The 23,131-nt window shown below is 42.7% G+C and overlaps 1 protein-coding gene across 1 annotated transcript in view; it reads left to right on the top strand.

The window, feature by feature from the left end:
* TBX20 (T-box transcription factor 20) overlaps window positions 1-23,131 on the top strand; it is a 50,292-nt gene that overhangs the window by 11,140 nt on the left and 16,021 nt on the right. The window contains exons 5-6 of the mRNA XM_075557549.1: window positions 2,280-2,438; window positions 11,614-11,690. Of these exons, the coding sequence (XP_075413664.1) occupies window positions 2,280-2,438; window positions 11,614-11,690 (236 nt within the window). The remainder of the gene's footprint in view (window positions 1-2,279; window positions 2,439-11,613; window positions 11,691-23,131) is intronic.

A 23,131-nucleotide genomic window follows, 5' to 3' on the forward strand; every position in this document is an offset into this window, starting at 1 on the left:
GATTGATAGTCCAGAACCTCCGGAGGGCAGTTCTCCTCTGCCCTCTAGGGTTGTTATGAGTCAGAATGGGCTCCGTGACAGTGGCCTTGGTCTGGATGATTATATTCACAATGTTGTTCAAACTGACACTGTTTCTTGGTAAAACTCCTACAAATGCGGTTTGATGCGGAGACTACTGTTTCTCGTTGGCCTTCTTTACCAAGCTTTCCTGCTATCTCACAGCTATCTCCTAATTGTTTCTCTTGGCTTGGATAGTGTTAGGATTATTCTCTCTCTTCCTCCTGCATTAAGACTCTTGTGCCTTACAGTTTTTATTTTTATTGGATTTGTGAAATTCAGAAGAAATGCTACAAAATCTTTCTCAAAGAGGATGGTCTTAAGTAGGTCATACTCCACCAGAGTTCTAGATACGGTTTCAAATGGTTACTTTGGACCTGGAGCCAAATAAGTCACTCCAGACGTTGCCACCACCCACAAGTTCTCACTAGAGAACGTATTTATTGTGACCGAGTCAGGACAATCAGATTAACTCGTGATTCTGCTTGGGCTCTTGAAAGTAGGTTAACAAGCTTCTGCTATTTTCTATATAAAAGATAATTGACCTTCTCTTTAACATTTTGGCATAAATGTTTTTACTTTTTTATTTTTAAAGATGTTCCATTGATTGGTCCCCCCACCTCCACCCCCCTAGGGTGAAAATATATGAAGTAGCAGAATGGTATCTTGTGTAGTAGGTCAATGAGAGTAGTCTTGGTTTCTTTCACATTAAAATTTCCTGAGCTGTAATGAAATTTTTTTGTAGGAAGAAAAGGGCTTCTTTTATGATGGTAGCATTTCTTATTATGTGAAATGTTAGAAAAAATTCTGTCAATCCAGAAAGACTGGAGAGTTTATTTTGAGATCAGCTATCCCGAACGGAAGTGTTGTTCTTTCGGAATCAGTTCCTTGGGTGGGAACAGCACTCAGCTGTTTTTCAGGAGCTCGGGCGTCCACCCTGCTTGTGCCAAGATGAGACTTTGACACATGGTTTAGTCTTACATGGTGGCTCCTGTCCATTTTAGCATAGAACCTTCCTGGCTTCATATAGCCCTTTGCCACCAGAATTTAGTGTGGGCTGAAAACTGAAAGGAAAGGTTTATAAACCTTACACTGTTTAGCTGATTTCTTTCCCTCAGTTCTGAAGATGCCCCTTTGTCATTTAGTTTTATAGCAGGAACCTTTCTTGTTTCTAGGAATGAATTTCTTAAATGAAGCAGGGTCCACATTTCCATCAATGTTTCTTAGCCCTCGGAAGGTTCGAGACTCAGTCTGGGCTCTACGTCTGCCAGTGCCCAGATTTTTTTTTCTATTTTTACATTTTATTAGGGACTCATACAACTCTTACCACAATCCATACATATACATACATCAATTGTATAAAGCACATCCATACATTCCCTGCCCCAATCATTCTCAAGGCATTTGCGCTCCACTTAAGCCCCTTGCATCAGGTCCTCAGTGCCCAGATTTTAAAGGGATTTATTTTAGGGGTAGTTGAAGGCTGGGAGCTTAGTTAAAGTGCACACATCCCAACTCAATGACAATGAATTTGATTCGAGTTTTGGGTCACTGTTGGAGTCCAGGAGTGGTGCAAATAGTTAAGAACTCAACTACAAACCAAAAAGTTGGCAGTTCAAACCCAGCTAGAGATACCCTGGAGGAAAAGTCTGGCGATCTGCTTCCAAACTACCACAGCCATTGAAAGTTCTGTGAAGCTCAGGGCTACCCTATAGTCCCTAGGTCAGTACAATAAAAATAACTGGAGTTCAACACTTTCCCTTTGACCTGGTTGCTATTGTGCTTCACCAAGGTTACATCATCTGATTCCCATCACAGCTCTTCCTAAATGAGGTTTTAGCCCTCATAAACTAAAAACCTGTCTCCTAGAACACGTAATTTCTTGTTTTAGACAATTTAGGCATGCATCTGTTGGAGTAACAAAAACAAGAAAAATCTTTAAAGACTCGATTAAAACAAATAGATAAGACTTATCCTCCAGAAATTTTCGTGTTTTCTCCCTCATTTTGAAAATGACAGTTGAACCAACCTGTGTGTGACTCACAGCAGTGACTGCAGTGGCCTGTGAAACTGACCGGCTGTAAGAATGGACAAAAGGGGCTCCCCGTCTTAGATATGAATTTGAAATGAAATATGTGGGTCTTTCTATGTTTCACTTTTTGACCTGTTTAGTAGCTGAAGATAAGTATTTAAAAGTCAGTACTGCCCACTTTCTGTTGTAGATCATTTTGAACTCAATGCATAAGTATCAGCCCCGAGTGCACATCATTAAGAAGAAAGACCACACGGCCTCATTACTCAACCTGAAGTCTGAAGAATTTCGGACATTCATCTTTCCGGAGACGGTTTTCACTGCAGTCACCGCCTACCAGAATCAACTGGTGAGTGTGCAAGGGAGACCACAGGAGGCTGGGACATTTCCGGAAAGAGGAGGCATAGCCTGGTCCTCGTGACGAGAGTTCACGTGGGAGAGAGGGATTCCGATGCAGCCCAGGGCTTTACGAGCATGGTGATGAGAATTTGCCTTATGCCACCCTTTCCAGATCGTTTACATTCCTTCCAGAATTCCCTTCTCCAGAACATGTTTCTCTCTTTTCCTAGTAGACCTTGTAACATACATAACCGTATACTCTCAGCTTTATGGAATTTAGAAGTATAATTTCCCTACTAAACTAAACACACACATATTCTAGCGAACTGCCCAGACTACTCATACTTTCGATAGTTAGTTTATTCAGCCATAATGAAGGGTGAGATAGCTCTAATAGGATGATTTTTTAAAGTCTCTGAGGATATTAAACTGCATAAGTAAACAGTTGAACATTTAATCAGCATCAAGATATCTAGTTGATAATAGTGTATGCATTGTTTTTTAAATAGATACCTTATATTTAAAGACGTATGTATTTATTCAGCAACCATGTGTGCATGTGTGTGAAAATCGCATAGAACAAAATTAAAGGCAGCTTCTAAGTATATTCCTTAGATTTGCTTTAATAGGTAAGAGAGCAATCCTGAACAGATGTTGGCAGGACCTTATAGATCGTGGTTCGTTGCTTTAGAAGACTGGCATTTACATCACAGCAATATTTAATATTTGAGTACTTATTGTGGGCAATGTAGCTTTTGAAATATATTACCTTATTTACTTTATCATGATATTATGAAATTGGATGGCAGTACTATTTTTACTATTATCCCACATTTGGCATCTGAAAAATGGAGGCTGACTGTTCCATAACTTGCCTACAGTGACTTTGGGAGCCCTGGTGGTATGTTAGGTTACGCCTTGGACACTAGCCTCAAGGTCATCCATTGGAAACCAGCCATTCTGCAAGAAAAGCTGAAGCTTTCTACTCCTGTAAAGAGTTCGTCTCAAACCACGGAGGCAGTTCTACTCTGTCCTGTAGGGTCCCAGTGTGCCAGAATCAACTCACCGGCATGGAGTGTGGATTTTTTGGGAATGCTACCTTGCTGCCCCATCATAGATTTGAACCTCAGCAGGTAGGTTTAACCGCTAAGCTCTGGCTGCCCAGTGTGCCCGAGAGCATTTCTGACACGGAGTGACCCTATAGGACAGGGTAGAACTGTCTGTGGGTTTTCAAGACGATAACTCTATTGAAGTAGAAAGTATTGCTTCTCTCACGGAGCTGCTGGCGGTTTCAAACTGCTGACCTTGTGATTAGCCAAACAGGTAACCCACTACACCACTCATGGTTTGGATTTATTCCTTTTAATTTTAAAAATTCCTCCACATTTTTCATAGTGTGTCATATAATTCTGACACTAACCATCTGAAGTAAATGCCATGAGTCTTAATTTATAGGTGAGGAAACTGAATTTCAGAATGGGTACACCATCCATCCAAGGCCACAGCTGGGAACAGAGCCATCGTTAAGCTCTGGTATCCTGGGTCTTAATTTGTCTTTTTAATGGCACCACCATAGATTGCGTGGCTAAAAGATGGCCACTGATAAACTCAATAGTTTTGAAAATATTACTAAATTAGAATCGGTTAAGATATTAATTAAATACATTTCCATTACTAATTGTTCCTCTTAAGATGTTTATCTCTGATTAAAAATATAAATGGGCATAAATTCCAGTTATTAGTGGTCAACTATTCTTTGCTGCATCATTAAGGGTAAGGATTGATATGATTAATATGTAATTTTACTGCTTAATTATCCATAATGGAAGAGACTAATTTCAGAATTAATGTTCTCAATAAAGCCTGCGACATCTGAGTTTATTCCTATATACTTAAAACCACAATATCACCACACATGTACACAAAGACATAGTTAATAGCCATCCATTTGATTTCATACATTAATAGGTCAAGGTCAATCTTGCAAATATTTTATAAACTTCTTAAGACAAATTCATATAGCAGGTGCTCAATAAACACGTAATAAATAAGTCAATTTGGGAGTCTTCTACTCCATATAAGGAGCTCTGGTGGCATAGTGGGTTAAGTGTTGGGCTGCTAACCTCAAGGTTGGCAGTTCAAAACAACCAGCTGCTCTAAAGAATTACAGTGTCAGAAACCCACGGGGGGCAGTTGTACCCTCTCCTGTAGGGTTTCTATGAGCTGGAACCAACTAGATGGAAGTAGGTCTTAGTTTTGTTTTTTGAGTATACCCTTTATATGGAAGACGATGAGATTGTCTGCTCCAGTAAAGATTTATAGTCTTGGAATCAACGTGATGGCATTAGGTTTGGATTTATTTTTGGTCTTACACTCATTTCAAAGGAGCTTAGTGGTGCTGTGGATCAGTATGTAACTCACAAGATCAGCAATCTCTCTGTGGGTGAAAGGTGATCCTGTCTGTCTTGCCCAGTACATATTTACAGTGTCGGGGAGCCGATAGAGAATCTCTATGAGTTGACTCAGTGTAACGAGTGAGTTAGACACTCTATAAGGAGTCCTGGTGGTACATACAGTTGCTAAACATTCAGCTGCAAATGGGAAGGTTGGCAGTTCAAACACACCTGCTTCACTCTGTATGGGAAAAGGACGATTTGGCGGTTTGCTTCCATATAGTATTACAGCCTTGGAAACCTAGGGGGCAGCTCCTGGCTGTCACACAGGGCTGCGAGGAGTTGAAGTGGACTTGATGACACCATATACCAGCATACTCTTTTTAAAATAATTTTTTATTGTGAATTAGGTGAAGGTTTACAGAGCAGGTCATCAGCTTTACACCCAGCGTTTTGGACACATTTTGTTTCATCCCATCCGTTACAATCCACCAGCGTGCCTCCCACGTCCTCTCTCTGCTTCCTCTTTCCACTCCACCTCCTTTCCTTCAATGTGATTATTTAACGAGATTATTGTCCCTTCCAGACTGAAGGGTGACCTTGAGAGTCCCACCAGTCTCTCTTCAACCAGCAAGCTGGTCCTTTTATACGATTTTGAGTTGTTCCATTTTTTTCCAGGACCTTTTAATGTGATCTTTCCAGAACAGCACAATGTCCCCTTTTCTAAAGCATCCGCCTCCTCTTTCCAGGCTTCCTTCCATCTATCCCCTGTCACATAAAAATGAAATAAGTATCAGTAAATAAGCAAAGTAAATATAGAGTAAATATAAGCCTTCTGTTTTTGTTTTTGTTGTTGAATGCACAGTAAACCGAGAGGGAAGGGGCGAGAAAGGATCCTCACTTTGGACCACTTTGTTTTCTCCACCACACTGTGTACTCTTGCTGTTTGTCTGTCTATGAAAAGCCTAATCAAACTTTCCAATAGCATCGTTACAAAAAGGTCCTCCTTTATTGTGGCTGAGAGTTTCATTTATGAGCAATGAAAAGGGGATCTTTCTTCTTTTTTGCCATTTTTTCCTTCTGCTTTTTGCAAGGGAACGATTGCATTTCTTTTATTATTAAATAAAAGCTAAGTACATTACACTTTCAACAAACTATTTCATAATTTCAGATTTAAAGGTCAGGCCTTGTTTTTGAGCAGGCAGAGCGTTGCTGGAGAGTTGAAGTGTAGGTCAGGTTTCCTTTTAAATGCCTTCGACCAGCTCTTCTCCCGATCATTGGAGAAATGGTCTCTGAGGACCAATTTCACCTTGCGGCTGGAAACCCCAGCTAGATTCTGAGTCGGGTGAGACCACGGTGAGTGATGGCCATTGGGAAAGGTTGCCTGCTCTTTGGCACGACTAGCAAAGTCAAAGCACGCCCTCCAGTTACACATATATTTATCCTGAGATAATAGCACTGTTGAAAGAGTGAAATTTCTGGCTAGGCAGTGCATTATGCATGTTCTATATTATACTTAATTAATGTGGGGGTGGTGTGTGTTTTGGCTTGAACTAGTCAGTGGCTTAGATATGGGTAGAGGTGAGATGCAAAGAAAAGTTGGTGACTTGTCCCCACCCAATGGCTCCATGCAAAGCAGATCCAGCTGTGGATGGCCATACAGATCACCGCTCAGGGTTATACTGGGCAGTGGTCCATGTGGTGGTCAGGAGTCAACACCGACTGGGTGGTGCCGACCAACAGCAGGTACACTCTAGCTGACAGGGCACCATAGACACACACTGCATCTCTTGCTTGGTAAGGTTTTATTCCTTAAGGAACTTTTGGTCATAAAGAAACGGTGCCTTTAGTTTCATATAGGTTTCTTTCCATAGGGTCCTGGGCAGTTGGTTATTTTTCAGTGCTTCTTTTAGTATTACCTTTGAGGCTTCAGCATTCTGCATGAGGGACTTCATGAAACTAACGAACAGCTGAAATCACTCTGATGCTACCTCCGTCTCTCATCAGTGTTTGATGCTACCTCTGTCTCTCATCAGTGTTTGGTTGTGCTCCCCCCCCACCCCTGTTATACTGAATTTCATCAAAGAGTGTTAAACTTCATTCTCAAAAGTGATTTATTTTTCATACTACTGATTCTTATTTAAATATACAGAGTACATCTATGATCAATCTTTTAAAAATTAGTTGATCATCTAGAGCAGCAGTTCTCAACCTGTGGGTCGTGACCCCTTTTGGGGTCAAACGACCCTTTCACAGGGGTTTCCCGATTCATAACAGTAGCAAAATGACTGCTATGAAGTGGTGATGAAAATCATTTTATGGTGGGGGGTCACCACAACATGAGGAACTGTATGAAAGGGTCGCGGCATTAGGAAGGTTGAGACTCACTGATCTAGAGGGTTAAAATTTTGCTATTTGAAAGTTACTTTAAAATAAAATAACAACATACAATGCTTTTCCCGTAAACTCAAGAAGCATGGCACTTAGCATGTAACTGGTCAAAAGATCACACCACGTTTAGGACCATTTGTTTTGGAATTAGAGCATCACAGATGTTTCGAGGGTGTTTATGGTGAACACCCCAGTGCATTCAGGGTCTAGTGTTACCAGAGTTGGCAATGTTCAGGAAAATGTTTAGCCCACAATTTCTGACCTGCTGGTGAGTACTCCTCAAACATGCTTAGATTTTCAAGTCATTCTGGAGCCCCTGTGCAATTTTAGTCTTAATACATTCAATCCAGTTTCCTCCCCTTTTAGCTTCTAGAAGCAACTCTTCTCCCTGGAATTAGAAAGAGGGGCCCATGGGCTAAAAGAAACCAAAACAAATGACCAGTAAGCAAGCCAGTGCTGGTCAAGTCTTTGTGACGCCTGGTGAGCCTGGATCTGTCTCCTTGGGATTTTCGGTGTCTGATGTGTAGAGGAAGTAGTCACCGCACCTTTCCACCTAGGCACCTTCGGATGGACTCAAACCCAAAACACTTCAGTTAGCGACCACCCGTGCTATCTATCACTCGTGCATCCCCAAAGACATAGAGACGGTAAATTCCCAATTGTTTTCTTTAGCCTTTTCCTAACTCATGAATGGGCCCATGATAAGGCTGTAACCAACTGGTGAATCTGGCTGTTGGAGAGACCGTGTTTGATTGTTGAAATGTTTTCTCGAATTTGAAACTATTCTTACAAGAAAAGGGGAAAAAAGTTATCATTGCTATTCCTGGAGATTATGGGAGATGAGTAAAAAGCTTGATACTAATCAAAGGAAACTCTGAAGAAATCTCCAATTATGTCATTGAACTTAATTCACGTCCTTGTTCTAAAGTATGGCAGTAATCTTAGATGTGGGGGTGCATCAGTTCGGTTACATGCATCCCAATTGTGTGTTTCTCTGTGTGCATATTAGCCATCGAAGGGTTTAAGATACTCCGCAATCGTATTTTGAGCCAATCACCTGTACCTTTTTGGAAGCCTTCTTTACCTACTACTGGGCATTGATGTTAGTTTATATCCTTCTTATTTATAAAAACATAAACAAAGCTGGAGGTGGTCCACTTAGTTCACTTATTGTTTTTTTTAGTTTACTTATTTTTAAGGGATGGCTGAAAAAAACTTTCAAAGGAAAAAATTTGCATCAGATACATATCTTTCCATCATCTGTAGGAAATGTCACCCATTAGCAAAGCCATTCATGTCTCAATTTTATAAACGTGCTACCTGTGGGAAACTTACCTTCATTGTTCTCCCGCACAGCCTCCGTTTGCAGTCCCCTGCATTTGATTATGGAATTCTTAATGTCGCTAACCCTTGACGGGTGTCCCCAACCTGAGTTTAAATTCCCTCACGTTGTTGTCTGCTCTGCATCTTCCTGAGGCTCATGAGCCACCCTGTGGGGTGGGTTTGGACTGCTGACCCTAAGGCGGGTGGTTTAAAGCACCAGTTGTGCGGGAAAAACATGAGGCTGTCTGCCCCCACACAGAGTTAGTCTCTGCCTCCCTCCCTAGATGAAGTTGCTCTGAGCCGGGACTGCTGTGATGGAGGGGAGGCTGCATCTCTCTGCTGGGCCCTGAAGGGTTAAGCTTCTTTCACCCTCTGCTCTCTAGCATGGTGCCTGATTCATGTTTGGAAACAAAGTGGTTTTACGTAAGGATTCAATAGAAAGATACATAGTTCCTGTGTTTGCGGATTTGAACATCTTGTTGGTATTTTACCGTTTTGGAACATACTGATAGCCGCGCTTCAGAAGATGATTACAGTTTATGGCCAACAACTCCATTCTTTGCCGCCTTCTTGAAAACTGACTTTCCAAACGCAGTCCTCGGCTGACTGAGTGACTGGAAGCAGTCACATCTTTCCGACCTCTGTGACCTCTAAAGCAGTAACAGTGTGAGACAATAGCTTTGCACTGTCGTGGCCACCTCTAAGGAGCTGCCTCCTCCCCTCGAGGCTACTTCTCTACATCCATAAGCAACAGACATGGGTGACGAGACCAACTGAGAATGCCTTTCGTAGTTATTTACTCAATGCCTTCCCCATTTACCAGTGCCCACAACTAAGCGAACCCAGAAATGAGCCATTTTCTTTCGCTGCTCTCTAGTGAATGCCCAGGGGCCAAAGGGACACTTCTGAGTCACTGTCAGGTGCCCTCGGACTGAGCATCATCAACTTTCTAACCAGCCATCGCAATTGGCAGAGATGAGTGTGAGAGGCACCCTTTAAATGTGGAAGTAATTTTGTTGCATTGGTTTAATTCACTTTTCTGGAAAGGATGACACATTTTTTTAAAAAAAGAAACATTAATTTGTAGTTCAGAAAGTAATTCTCGAGGCTTTGAAAGACCCACAGATGCACTCTGCTCACAGGAAAAGCTGCTGGCAAAACAATACTTCAAGCTAACTCTTCTAATTATGTTCATTCCGTAGTAAGAAGGAAGAGGAAATGCCTCAGCCTATAACTCACCCCTCACCCCCAGTTAAGAATATGTTGTCTATGCCTCTCTCTAATTAAGGTATGTTCTAATTCGGACACCAAGGAGGGCTGGCTCTCCCAAACAGTCTCTTAGTTGTAATCAAGTTGCTAATCGACTCCTGCTGGTCTGGACGCTGCTGTTCCTGCCGCAGGACGCTTATCTGTGGATGAGGACACACACTAGACTGGTCTCTAAGGTGGCTTTCAGCTCTGCGTTCAGGATTTTACATGTGAACTCTCTCTTTTCAGTGTGTGCTTTGCTTTTTATCTCAACAAATTTTTTGGTTGTTGTTCAAAAGATAAGAGCTTATGATTCTTCTACATTAATATTAATACTGTGGGAATTATGAACACACCAGAGTAGATGCTTCATATTTCAGATTGGTTTCTATTCTTATTAAACCTCTCTCTCTTTGCATATAAGCATAACCAAAGAGTCCCCCAACCCCATTGCCTTCTAGTCAACTCTGCCTCATAATGACCATTGTATGGAAAGATAATAGGATACAGACTAAGCTTGTTCTAATTTAGTTGAGTGCAAATAGGAACTGGGACAAAATGTATACCCTTAAAGCATGATATCATGTGTATCAAAAATATAGTAAGAAACATTAGGCTTATTAGCCATTCATCTTGTCTTCTATTCTGATATGTATGTGTGCCCATAATGTTAACAAAATATAATGTCCAGTCAGAATGAAACATCATTCTTCTTTTAAATTGTTTTAAAATTGAGAATAAGGTCGGGGATTTACATCAATTTTGCATTCAATAATTTAAGTTACTTGTCAACCTTTCTCTCCTCTCCGCTCCTCCCCCATCCTTCCCATGCCAACCCTCCTTTGATTATTCTCCTCCTCCTTGTAGATCGCAGGACCCCTTGACCCAGGTTGATAGCGGCTAACCTGGTCTATTGCTAAAATCTTCTCTCCTTTGGACTAAAAGTCTTGGCCGCCTCACCCCAGGCCCCTCATAACAATGGTCTCATACAATATTTGTCCTTGTGCTGACTAGTTTCACTCACCATATGGCCACCTGATCCATCCATACCATGAGGTGCTTCCTGGTTTCAGGATGGTTTTTTAGTGTGAAGCCTCATTCCTGATTTATTCCCTATTGCCTAGCAATACCAGCATTAGAGGTCGTTCCCTCGTTGAGGCAGGAGTCATATGGTTGTACAAATGGTTAAGTCTCAAATACTGGCTGGTAGGTTGATGGTTCCAATTCTCAGAAGGCAGACCTGGGGATCTGCTTGCATATCCTTAAAGCCCTACGGAGACCCATTGTTGTACAGGTAATTCCAACGCACAGTGGCACTGTCGGGTAGAGCGAATTGCCCTTAAGGATCTCTAAGGCAGTAAGTCTCCACACAGAGGGCTGCTATGGGTTGGAGTCCATTGCAGGGTAACTAACAGCGACTGCTATGTAGGCCGTCCGAGCTCCTTGCCCACCACACAGACCAGCTCCAACTTTTCATTACTGTTAACTACTTCAAACTCGCCTATACATATGTACCCTTGCCTGAAAGGGCCCCCATCCCTAATTGTGTCTGTGGATTGGCCTCTAGCCTGTTCATTAGGACCCTCCTTCCCTAAGGACCTCCTCTCTCTGCAGGCCCTTGACTAAACCCTACTTCCTTTTTCAAAATCCTGACAATTCCTGCCAACACTGCTCTTTGCTGTGAACTCCTGTAGCACTTGGGACCCTTCTCACGACACTACGAGGCCTTGAAGATATTTTGGGGTGTGTGGAAAATGAACAAACTCTTTATTCCTGATTTCACTCTTTTGACCTGGGAAATGATATAGTTTTGTCACCTGTTCTTTCCAGATTACCAAGCTGAAAATAGATAGCAACCCCTTTGCCAAAGGATTCCGGGACTCCTCCAGGCTCACTGACATTGAGAGGTAATGAGAACTTTCTGTTTACTTTTTCTTTGTCCCGATAAGATAAAGGGAAGAGAGCATTTGTAAGGACGCTGTCAGCTCTTAAAGAATCGCATCTCTTACTGCATACAGTCTCCAGTCCCCGCTCCGCACCCCTTCCAGATAGCAAACCCATAGATGCGCAGCTTTTACGTCCTTACAGCTGCGGCAGCACACGGATCTGTTTGTGCTAGATTTCCGAGTTGGTTTTGTGAGTGCTTTCTCAGCTCACGAGTGGTTTCTTTTTTCAACGGTAACAGAAAGGGGGGAGGGAGGGATGCATGGTTAGTATGGATTTGGTCCTCTTGATGAAGAGAACTGAGCGTCACCTCTGGGAGAGCCGCAATGTGCAGAAAAATGGAATCTTGGCCGCCTCTCACCTTCTGAAGTGGATGCATTTGCTAACATACAGAGTATGAGGCACATTTGGGATTTTGAAAAAGGAAGTAAGGTTTAGTCAAGGACTTAGAGGTTGATCATGGGGTTGTGAGTATCGTTAGCTGCAGGAGTAGGCGAGGATTCACGGGGACCCCAGCGGTGACCAACCGAGTAGGGTTTCCTTGACGGCAGTTCTTATGGCTGCAGTTCCCACTGCCACCAATTCAGTTCTGACTCCTTGTCCTCCCTGTCACGACTGGATTCCGACTCACAGTGACTCTGAGACTATAATCTTGACCGAAGTAGACAGTCTCAACTGTCTCCTCCAGAGCAGCAAATAGGCTGAGCCACTGACTTTGAGGCCAGCAGCGCCTGTCTAACCCACAGTGCCACCAGGCATCGTCTATGTGTGAGCATGTCTGAGGACCTTTAAGTGACATTCGTGTGCCTGCACCTTATCGAGTGTTGTCACTCGACGAAAAGAGTGCACACAGTGCCACACCATCTCCTTGACAGCTGACAGGAACATTGAGATTCACAGTTTATCAATAGGAATGTTTAAAAAAGGTATTTTTCAAACAAAGTTTCCAACCACATTGATTGTATTTCTTAGCCACATTACGTTACTTTTTCTTTTATATCTGGAAATCTTTATTGAAAGTAGGGTGTCTTACCTACCAGCCCTCTGTTTTTATTGTTGTTATTTTTTCATATGTTTGAAATGAACTTGTATCTCACTAAAGAATCCATGTCCACTTCAGTTTTACTTTTCTTCCTTCTTGAACCACTTCGATCCAAAGGGTAAGGAATCTGAAGGGTTCTCAAGACTGTGAGCCTTCACATTCTCTCTCTGTTTATTTTGTTTTTTAAAGAAAACTATATTCTATGTAATTGCATAATCCATAAGTCAGAATAGCATTCTGTTGAATGCCCCTTGAGGTGGTTCCCTCTGTTTCCCTCCCACTGCCACCCTCCCTACCTTCTTCCATAATTTGCTGTCCCTTCTTTCTCCCTGCCCTATTCCTGCCCCTGTCCCTGCCTCGGTCTCTGGCCTCCTTGTCATCTTCAAAGTCTTACCTTTTGGTGTGAAAACCGCTTTTCTTTTTTTGTTGTTTTTCCTTATAATAATGGTGTCATTAAGTATTTGTATTTATAAGATTGACTATGTTTGCTAAGCATTATAGTCTCTAGTCTTGCCCATGTCTTACAGTGTTTGAGAGGGTCATCGTTGTATTGTATCGCTGCATAATACTGTAACTGTTTATCTACTCTTCTACAATCTGAGTGGCTGTTTCTATCTTGTTGGTATTATGAAAATGGCTGCAGTAAACATAGGTGTGCATATCTGTTTGCATTGTTTACTGTACTTCCTTAGGAGAGAGAGCCAGGCTAGGGATGGCTGGCTCATAAAGTAATTGTATTTGCACTTACTTCAGGAAGGCCATACTGGGTTCCACAGTGGCTGTGCAGCTCTACAGTTCCACCAGCAATCTGTGGGCATCCTCTCCAGCACTCTTCTTAGCTCCTATTGTTTTTACCTTTGCTAACATGTCGGTGTGAAGTGGTTAGCTCACTGTTGTTTTAATTTGTATTCCTTATTGCTCATGAACTCAAGTATTTTGTTGGCTGCCTGGGTTTCATCTTTAGCATAAATTCATGCTTTGTGCTCATTTTTTGACTGGGTGATTTTTATTTTTCTTATTAAAACATTATAATTTTCTGTAGATTTTTGAAATTAAACCCTTTATCTGATGTGTCATTATTAAGTGTTTTCCCAACTTGTGGGTTCTCTCTTGATGAAGTTGTTTGATGTGCAGAAATGTTATATTTGTGGAAGGTCTCGGTCCTCTATTTTGTCTTCTTTAATGTAGATGTTTTTCATTATGTTTCATAGTGTGTTTATGCTGTAGGGCCCTTAAGTTTGTCCCTATTTTTCCGTTGATGGTCTTTATGGTTCTGGGGTTTATATTTAGGTCTCTGATCCATCTTGAGTTTGTTTTGTACAGAGTGTAACGTATGGGCCCTGCGTCATTTTTCTGCATGCAAAGATCCAGCGCAATTTATTGAGCAGACTATCTCTTCCCCATTTAATGTGTTTTAGTGCTTTATAAAAATGAAGGGTCACCGCTTCTCGGCCTTTTGGCTAAGATCAAGTGTAAAAGCGAGGTGTCTGTGATAGTTGTTTGCACTTTTGGATTCTCCATTTTGGTCCGTTGGTTTTCATCTGTTATACCCGCACCAAGCTGTTTTGATTACCATGGCTACCTCCTAAATTTTAAAGTCTCAGCATGAAAGGTTTTCTACTTTATTTTTCTTTTTTGATAGTGTTTAATTTACCCTGGATTTTTTTCCCTTTTCCATAAAAAGTTGATTAGTTTTTCCATGACTAACTTTGCTAGGATTTGGATCAGAATTTCATTGAATTTAAAAAGTTTGGGTGGGGGGTGTTAATACTTATATTTTCACTGTTTATTCTACCCATCTAAGAGCATGGGAGCATGTTCCGTCAGTTTCAGTTTCTTGTAGGAGTGCTTTGTTCTTTTTCTTCTATAAGATTGGTTCTCCGCCTCTGTTGTAGTCTGTCTTCATGGTTTTGTATCATTTCTTTAACAAGCACTGCAGGATTCTTCCACATATTGGTTGCCTCCACATTGTCAAACATGCTGACCTTAGTAGTTCTGCCCAACCTGTCTTCCAAAGACCAAACCAAACGCACCTTCACCACGGTGATTCTGACTCATAGCCAGCCTCTGGGACAGACTAGGACACCCTGCTGGGTTTCTGAGACTGTACTTCTTTACGGGAGCAGGGAGCTTGTCTTATTCCCGTGGTGTGACTGGTGGGTTCCAACTGCTGACCTTGCCTCTAGCAGCCCAGTGCCTAACCAGCAGGGCTCCTTTCTAACCTGCCTTAGCATCTCAAATGTAGAAAGAAATATAACAGTAGCAAAATGACAGTTATGAAGTAGCAACGGAAATCATTTAATGGTTGGGGGTCACCACAACATGAAGAACTGTCTGAAGGGGTCTCAGCATGAGGAAGGTTGAGAACCACTGGTCTAGAGGGATGATTTTGATTCGTGGAACAGAAAATAAAGGCTGTGGGGAGGTGTCAGCAGCAGCTACGACATATAAGTAGAAAGAACAGATCGATTGATTGGAAAGTTTAATAAGGGGTTGAAGATGTCGGGGTCCAGGAAAGAAACTTAAGTTTGTGTTTGAGAACCCAATGCAAAATACAGAGAGAAGGCAAGTGATAAGTTTACAGTGTGTTTGCGACAGAGCAGGACGGACAGGCCGAGACACCAGTCAGCGAGAACGTTGCAGCAGCGAGTCCGTTTACAAAGGTTGCTCTCCTTTGGATGAGGCTGTTTTCGTTTCCTAGTCCCATCAGAGATACTGACTTGGACTGGGTGTCTGCAGCTGAGATGATAATAGGTGACCTGGTTCTCAGTCTGGGTCATGCCCAATGCAAATGAAGACACTGAGTCTCCCTGCCACGGAGTCAGTCCTGACTCAGAGTGACCCTGTGGGGCAGGCGAACTGGCCCTGGTGGGTTTCTGAGACTGTAGACCTTTATGAGAAAAGAAAGCCTCATTTTTTCTCTCTCAGCGTGGCTTATGGGTTCAAACTGCCCAATTTGTAGCCCACGACACCACCAGGAATCCAAAACGGAGTCAGTGGGGTGATATTGGCATTTTTAAAATTGTGTGCATCGTATCTTCTGCCTTAGAGAGCAGAGCGTGGTCATTAGGTGCTGTCCAGTTGGCTGTGATTCAGGGCGTCCTTATGTATAAAAACAAACATTGTTCATCCCCGCGCCATCTTCGTGTTTGGGCTCATCTTCCAGCGTGGTACCAGACAATGTTCTGTTGTGATCCCTCCAATTGTCAGGACTAGATCTCTGCCCTGAACCTGGAAGCTTTGTTGACACTCGCCCACCATAAGTGACCCTGGTAGAATTCAAACCACCAGGGGCCTAGCTTCCAGCATCACAGCAACGTGCAAGCCACTACGGTGGACAGACAAGCTGGCAGATGGATGGGGCTGTCAGAGGGCAGGCCTGGCATACTAGGAGACAGAAGTCACAGATGGCAGTGCCAGCCCTGCCCTGGGCTGGCTGAGTGAGCCCGAGTCTGTTTCCTCATTGTACAGCATCAGCAGGCTCACGGCAAGGGCTAATCATGCAAACACAGCGAGGTATTTATGACAGCACTTTATACATTTAGAAGAATATAAAATAATGATAAGGCCCTCATCTCATTAGGTGACCATTAGATCTCTCAGTTTTACTTCATCTAAATCTACTTTTAAGTCTTAATAAGCCACTCCTACGGTAAAAATAGCCTGAAGTTGCCCATGGGCTCTTGAGATACGGGTGCCATTGTGACTGCCCTTTGGAGCGACAGATTTGATAGCGCACGCAGCAGCCACATTTTCCACGTATCGAATAAGCATCGTGATGTGGGCAGCGCTCACATGTGGGTGGAGCTAAGTAGCTCTCGAGGGTCAGAACACCAAGCACACACTCCTTCGTGTCGAGCTGAAAGTGTGCTATGACCTAAGTAGTGTGAAATTGGTCAAGGTTTCGGATTTCATTTCCAGGTATTTAAGTCTGGATTTTTCCTAAACAGCCTTTGGGGACGGGACAAATCATATCAATTGATCTTTAGAGACCTAAAGAAATTAAATTAGTCTGGAGTCAGTTACTGCACTAAACCATCCTGTAATTGAATTGCTCCTTGTAACGGATTGAAAACAGCCCCCATCTGTCACAATATAGGGAGCTTTTCTTCATGAGAGATCTGAGAGCAAAACACATCTTTTTATGACATGATGACAGAAATTGCACTTTTCTGACCTAATTGAATAGGATGTTATAAATACGTGGCCTTAATGATTTCAAGTTTCCTGTCTCAGATTTACAGCTCCTCGGTGGGACACCCAAAAGGCCTTCAGGACTGAATCTAATTGTCTTATATGGCTGACCCACCCCAACCCAACCCACCCCAACCCAACCCAACCCCAATCCAACCCAACCCTAATGCACTGCCTTCCACTCAGTGCTGACTCACTGTGACCCCCTGTGGGTTTCCAAGACTGTAACAGTTTATGGCAGTAGAAAGGCCAGTCTTTCTCCCTCAGAGCTGCTAGTGGTTTTGAACTGCCGACCATGCAGATCGCAGCTCAATGCATAACCACCTTCAGGGCTCCTTACACACAGCTCATCCCTTCTGTCATTGCATATGCTCTTGGGATACTCTGGAAAGCAATATCTATTATATATGTCAAATGTATATAATATCATGGGGTTTTTTTCTGGTCTAATTTTACTAGGTTCCATTCAGGTACTTGAATACCTTACATATTTCATACATAGCTTCCTGCTTCAGATATATCATTTCTCTGATTTGTAAGGGAAAGCCATCTCGTTATCAAAAATAAAAACGTTTGCATGTGATGCTTTGCACATTTGTCTATTGTGGACAGCTAAGAAGCAAACCAAAAATCCCACAGGAATTTTTAAAAGATAATCTAATTTATAATTATTTAATTCAAGGAAAGAATTATCTGTTGGTTCCATCTAAAAAATATGCACAGAAAGTCTTGTCAGTTGGTATGAAACCATTTGGGGTCGGGGAGGCACTTGGAGCAATTTGACTGATTGTGAAGGTACAGGGCTACATTTGAAGAGGGAAAAAAAATAAAATATTTTCTCCAAAGTTTTTTTAAATCTGAAAACACTGAGAAGCAAGTGTATACAAACAAATAAACAAACACAAACCGCCTGCTGCGGTGGAGTCGATTGTGCTCATGGAGACTCCGGACAGGGCTTTCAAGACTGGAAACTTGATGGCAGCGGGTAACCTCATCTTTCTTTCACTCACTGCGTTTGAATTACGAACGCGTGCCCAACATCACCTCCAGGATGCCTAGGAAAAGAGCCTGCAGAAGTAATGGAAGGTGACACACTCAGAAGTGACCAGCGGGGGCATCTCCTTATGTATCATGCTCGATCCTTTCCTATGTATGCGTCACCGTTTTCTTTCTTCAACGTTGATCATTTGATGTGTGCACCATTTTAAATAATCCTCCTTTCACAGCAACAGATATGTCTGCAGGGTGCTTTTTCATGGCTGCCTAGTTTTCCTTTGTGCCTCGCCATTCACTGCACAACATCTAGGAGCCCTGCTGGTGTCGGGGGTTGTGAGTTGGGCTTATAAGCACAGGGTCGGCCATTGAAACCCCAGCCACTCTGTGCAAGCAAGATAAGGCTTTCTGCTCTTGCCAACAGGACCGCCTCAGAACCCACAAAGGCGGGCTGTCCTGTCCTGTAGAGTCTGCACAACTTGGAATCGACTCAATGACAATGAGTTTTGTTTTGTTTTTTGGTATCTGCTGGGTAAAGTTTCCTACTTTTTGTTGTTAGAAACAGTCCCAGCAGGGCAATCTTTGTCATTGCTTTCTGTACACTTAGCTTAAACGATTGTCAGAGGATAGCTACCCGTAAACGTAAAGGTTGGATCAGAGCATGTCCACATTTCTTAAAGGCTTTTTCCGTACTGCCACATTCCCTCCCACCTCCCCACACAAAGTTCACAGCCTGCCTCAAAGTGTACATTTCTTTCTTTTCACTTTCCTCAACGTAATTAGCTGCCAATTTGATACGTGAAAATGTGTGACATATTTTCATTTGCCACTTAGCCTGTTGCGGTTCTTAGTCACTTTCTCTCCTGTCTGGTTGTCCATCTTTCTCTCCGTGCTGTAGGAGCTATGCTTAGGTGTGAGGAGTGTTAGTGTCTGATTGTCTCTCTGTGTTGGGATCATCTTGCCAGCTTGACCATTAGCGTTTTATTTATGTTGCATCTTAGTTTCTCAGTCCCGTTGTAACAGAAATGCCATAAACGGCTTTTGAGAATGGAAATTTATTTCTTAACAGTTATACTAGAAGTCTGAATTCTGGACACAGACTCTATGGCAAAGGCGCCCAAACTAGTTTTTCGGGGAAAAAAATTTACTCCGAATCCTTCCTACCCCCAAGCAATTAAAAACTTTTGAAAGATAGCCCATCATCCAGAATAAATGATAGTATCTGCTTTTACAGCTGCCCCTCCACGCCCACCCCCACCCCCACCGACTGTTCCAGCATTCCCAGAGGGGAGAGAGGCAGCATTATTCACTTTGGGAAAGACATCCCTGGGACTGGAGCTGTTCGACTTGCCTACCCACTTCACACCTAACAACACAGTTAGCATCTCAACACCAGGTTGGCCCGGGACTACCAGAACTTCCCCTGACAGCTGGGTGTCTGCTCTCGACAACCCCGAGCCTGCGGTCAGCACTAGTGCGTGGGCAGGTCTGGAGTTTTGCACGGGACTAAAGGCACAGCGGCTGAGACTAGGACAATCAGGGGAACCTGGCCAAGAAGTCAGTGGGGCTTGCTCCCAGTATCCATGCCCCCTCAGCCACCACCACCCCTGCTTTTGCTTTGCAGGTAGGAGAGGTCCCCCACAGAAATGAGTGCTACACTACTGCTTGTGGAGGGCCTGGAATCCAAACCTAGGAGCCTGGAGACTAATAAGTGCCTGGAAGAGAGTTCAGTAAGCCTGGCACGGACGAGGAAGGGGCTCTCTCTCCCAGGCCTTGGGAAACACCCTGTAACCTTCCCACACTGCAGGCCCTGGTCCCTCCAAGGTACTTGAGTAGGGGAGCAGCAGGAGCTACCACCCGACCCCTGGCTTCTTCTGGGTCCCTCCAGCTACGCTGACGGCCTCCCTGAAAGCCCACTGCAGCTGTCTCTTTGGCATGTAGCTCTACCTCAGTGGTTCCAGTGAAAGGGGTGGGATCCCAAGAAAGAGGGATTCCAGAGAGCTGGTTGCTGAGCTGCAGCCGGGCAGACCCCAGTGGCTCTGCGGGAGGGTCAGGAGCTGGATACAGGTAGGAAACCCAGGTCAATGGGCAAAAAAGTCCGATGGTAGATTGTTTACTGTTGTGGTAAATGCAAAATATTGGATGATGAGATAGTCAATAAGTGAACTTTAGAAGGAAGACAGAGGGGTTGAATTTATTTAGGGCTTTGTGTATCAACCTTGACTTTGTTTTTCTTTTTCTTTTGGTATCCGAGCTCTCGTGCTTGTTCAATGAACTGAAATATGTCCCTGCTTTTCATTGTCTGGATCAGGTTAAGTCATAATAAAATGATCATTTTCCCAATGGCGTAATCATTCTCATCCATAAATTCTTAAGGGCACAGTACTCTGCCAGGGCACTTCCCTGATAATACTCCTAGTTTTTTTCCCCATAAATTCTCAAACCAATATATATTTTAACTTGTGTCCCATTGAATGCTCCTTTTTCTCGACTTCTACTTTTTCTAATGCTATATTACTATCCTTTTTTAAAAATGTCTACTTTTGCTTGTTTCTGCAAATCATAACACAAAATTTTTCAAATTAAAAACAAAACCAACAACTTCATTATGCCCTCCCTTCTATCGTCAAGTAAGTATCCTGACATTTTTTATATTAAAAAATAAAAAAGACCCTTTTGACCCGCTTTTCCTTTGGGTTACTGCCCTGTATCCAGTTCTGTTTGTGTCCTTTGTATAGTAAAGCTCTTCCGAAAAAGTTGTGCTTCATCTTTTCTCCAGCTCTTCACTTCCTCTCTCTCTGCTTCCCTCTTAGCGCTTCCTCCAGATGACCTTCTAGTAGCCTAGGGGCTGTGCATTGAACTGCTAATTGCAAAGGCAGCAGTTCAAACCCACCTGTCACTCCGTGGGAGAAAGATGAGGCTGTCCACTTCTGTAAAGATGTAAAGGTCTCAGAAAGCCGAAAGGGTAGTTCTACCCTGCCCTTGAGGGTTGCTATGAGTTAGCGTCGATTTGGTGACAGCAGATTTGGTACCTCAACACACCGCTCTAGTCAAGGTCACCAGCCTTCCTTCCTGTCAGCAGCCTTGTGCGCAGTGGCTCGTTGCTCCCCTCCTTCCCCACTTGGCTTCCGGGACCTCATATCTTCTGGTTTTCATTCTGCTTCGCAGACCATTCTTTTTTCTCCTCCTTGGCTGGTTCCTCTTCACTTTGTTCCCCTGCGAGCAGTAATGGGCTGCAGGCCTTCCTCCTTGGATGTGTTCTCTCGGTCTGCATTTCCTCCTTGGGTGATCGGACCCAGATTCATGCCTTTGTTGTTCTTAGATGCTGGAGAGTGGATTCCGATTCCTGGCCTATTATCACGCTGTTATTGGCTGTTTGGGTTTACTCTTTCCTCTTCCCTAAGGCATCTCATATTGAACGGATCTACGACTGAATGCCTCGCCACCTTTCACCCCTGCTCTTCTGTTTGCATTGCCCTCTCATTGCCCACAATGGCATCCTTTCCATTGTTCTGGGGGGAAAAGTCTGCAGTCATCCTTGACCACCCCTGCCCTGTTTTACATTTTTTCCCCCACTTCTCCCACTAAACAATCAACTAATCTTTCAAATTACATTCAGGGGAAGATGCCAGTTCTTACCAGCTCCAGAACTACCATACCATGTTAGGCTACTATTGTCTCTTTTCTAGATTTTGGCTTTTTTTTTCCCAATAGATCTCCCTGCCTTTTGAGATTACTGAAGCTTAGAGAGATTCATGCTTTATTCAAATTCACATATTGTTTGTGAGAGAACATCCAACCCAGTTTGTTTATCCGCAACCCCAACATCTTCTAATTCCCATCAGACTTTATTTTAATACGTGTTGATTTCAGATTTTAAAAGAACATCATTATACAGTTGGTACATATGTATTTTTGTAATTCTTCCTTGCACTGCCCCTTGCACAATGTAAAGGTTTGGTTCAGATTTTTATTCACGTGTCTTTCTTATCTTTTCCTTTGAGACGGTTTCTTAATGTTCCTGTGAACATCACAGCCACTTCAACGGCATCCATTTAAATGAAATTTCAGTAGCGCTCATTTCTCTTCCATATTTTCTCCAGTTATTAGTACTATTTTCTGACTCAGGCAGACACTGAATAACGGATGGAAGATGGTTATCTGTGTCATCAACTTGCTGAGCTCTTCCTACAAAAGGATCAGCTGTCATGCTGCATGAACTTGACTCAGAGCCCTTCCAGACTTTTTCATGTTGGGCAATAAGAGCTGGTGCCAAAAGCGGTGCCCTGTTTTTGTTAAAAACCTACCAATTTCCTCTCTGTATGGATAAGATGCTCATAGATACTTTTATTGTATCTTTGAAATTAAAAACTACATTCGATTTGTCTTCTTTCATATTTATTATATGATTGAACCCTTCAAAGACTTCACTGAGATCAGGAAATTCTTCTCTTCCAATTCAGACCTAGAATTCCTGTGCTATATATATTTCATATACATCATCTCTTGTATCTTTTATACATTGCTTAATATCTAAAAAATTCTTTACATTTTCACTGTGTATGCAAGAAAAAAAATCTTATTTAAAACTTCTAATTTATTGATTATACTTTCTGGAACAACCAATATTTTGTTAACTTCACTGAGTTCTTTTAAAATGTCATTTCCAAGAGCACTTTCATATTTTTAGATTATTTCTTTTCTTTTATAACATTTTATTAGGGGCTCATACAACTCTTATCACAGTCCATACATATACATACATCAATTGTATAAGCACATCTGTACATTCTTTGCCCTAATCATTTTCTTTTTTTTTCTCCTCTTTTCTTTTTTTACATTTTTATTAGGGGCTCATACAACTCTTATCACAATCCATACGTATACATGCATCAATTGTATAAAGCACATCCATACATTCCCTGCCCCAATCATTCTCAAAGCATTTGCTCTCCACTTAAGCCCCTTGCATCAGGTCCTCTTTTTTTTTTTCCCCTCCCTCCCCACTCCCCCCTCCCTCATGTGCCCTTGGTAATTTATACATCGTTATTTTGTCATATCTTGCCCTATCCGGAGTCTCCCTTCCCCCCCTTCTCTGCTGTCCCTCTCCCAGGGAGGAGGTCACATGTGGATTATTTCTTTTCATGGCTAGTAAAGCTTGTTTTGGGAGAAAGC

Source organism: Tenrec ecaudatus, chromosome 9, assembly GCF_050624435.1.
Source record: "Tenrec ecaudatus isolate mTenEca1 chromosome 9, mTenEca1.hap1, whole genome shotgun sequence".
NCBI classification, from domain to species: domain Eukaryota; kingdom Metazoa; phylum Chordata; class Mammalia; order Afrosoricida; family Tenrecidae; genus Tenrec; species Tenrec ecaudatus.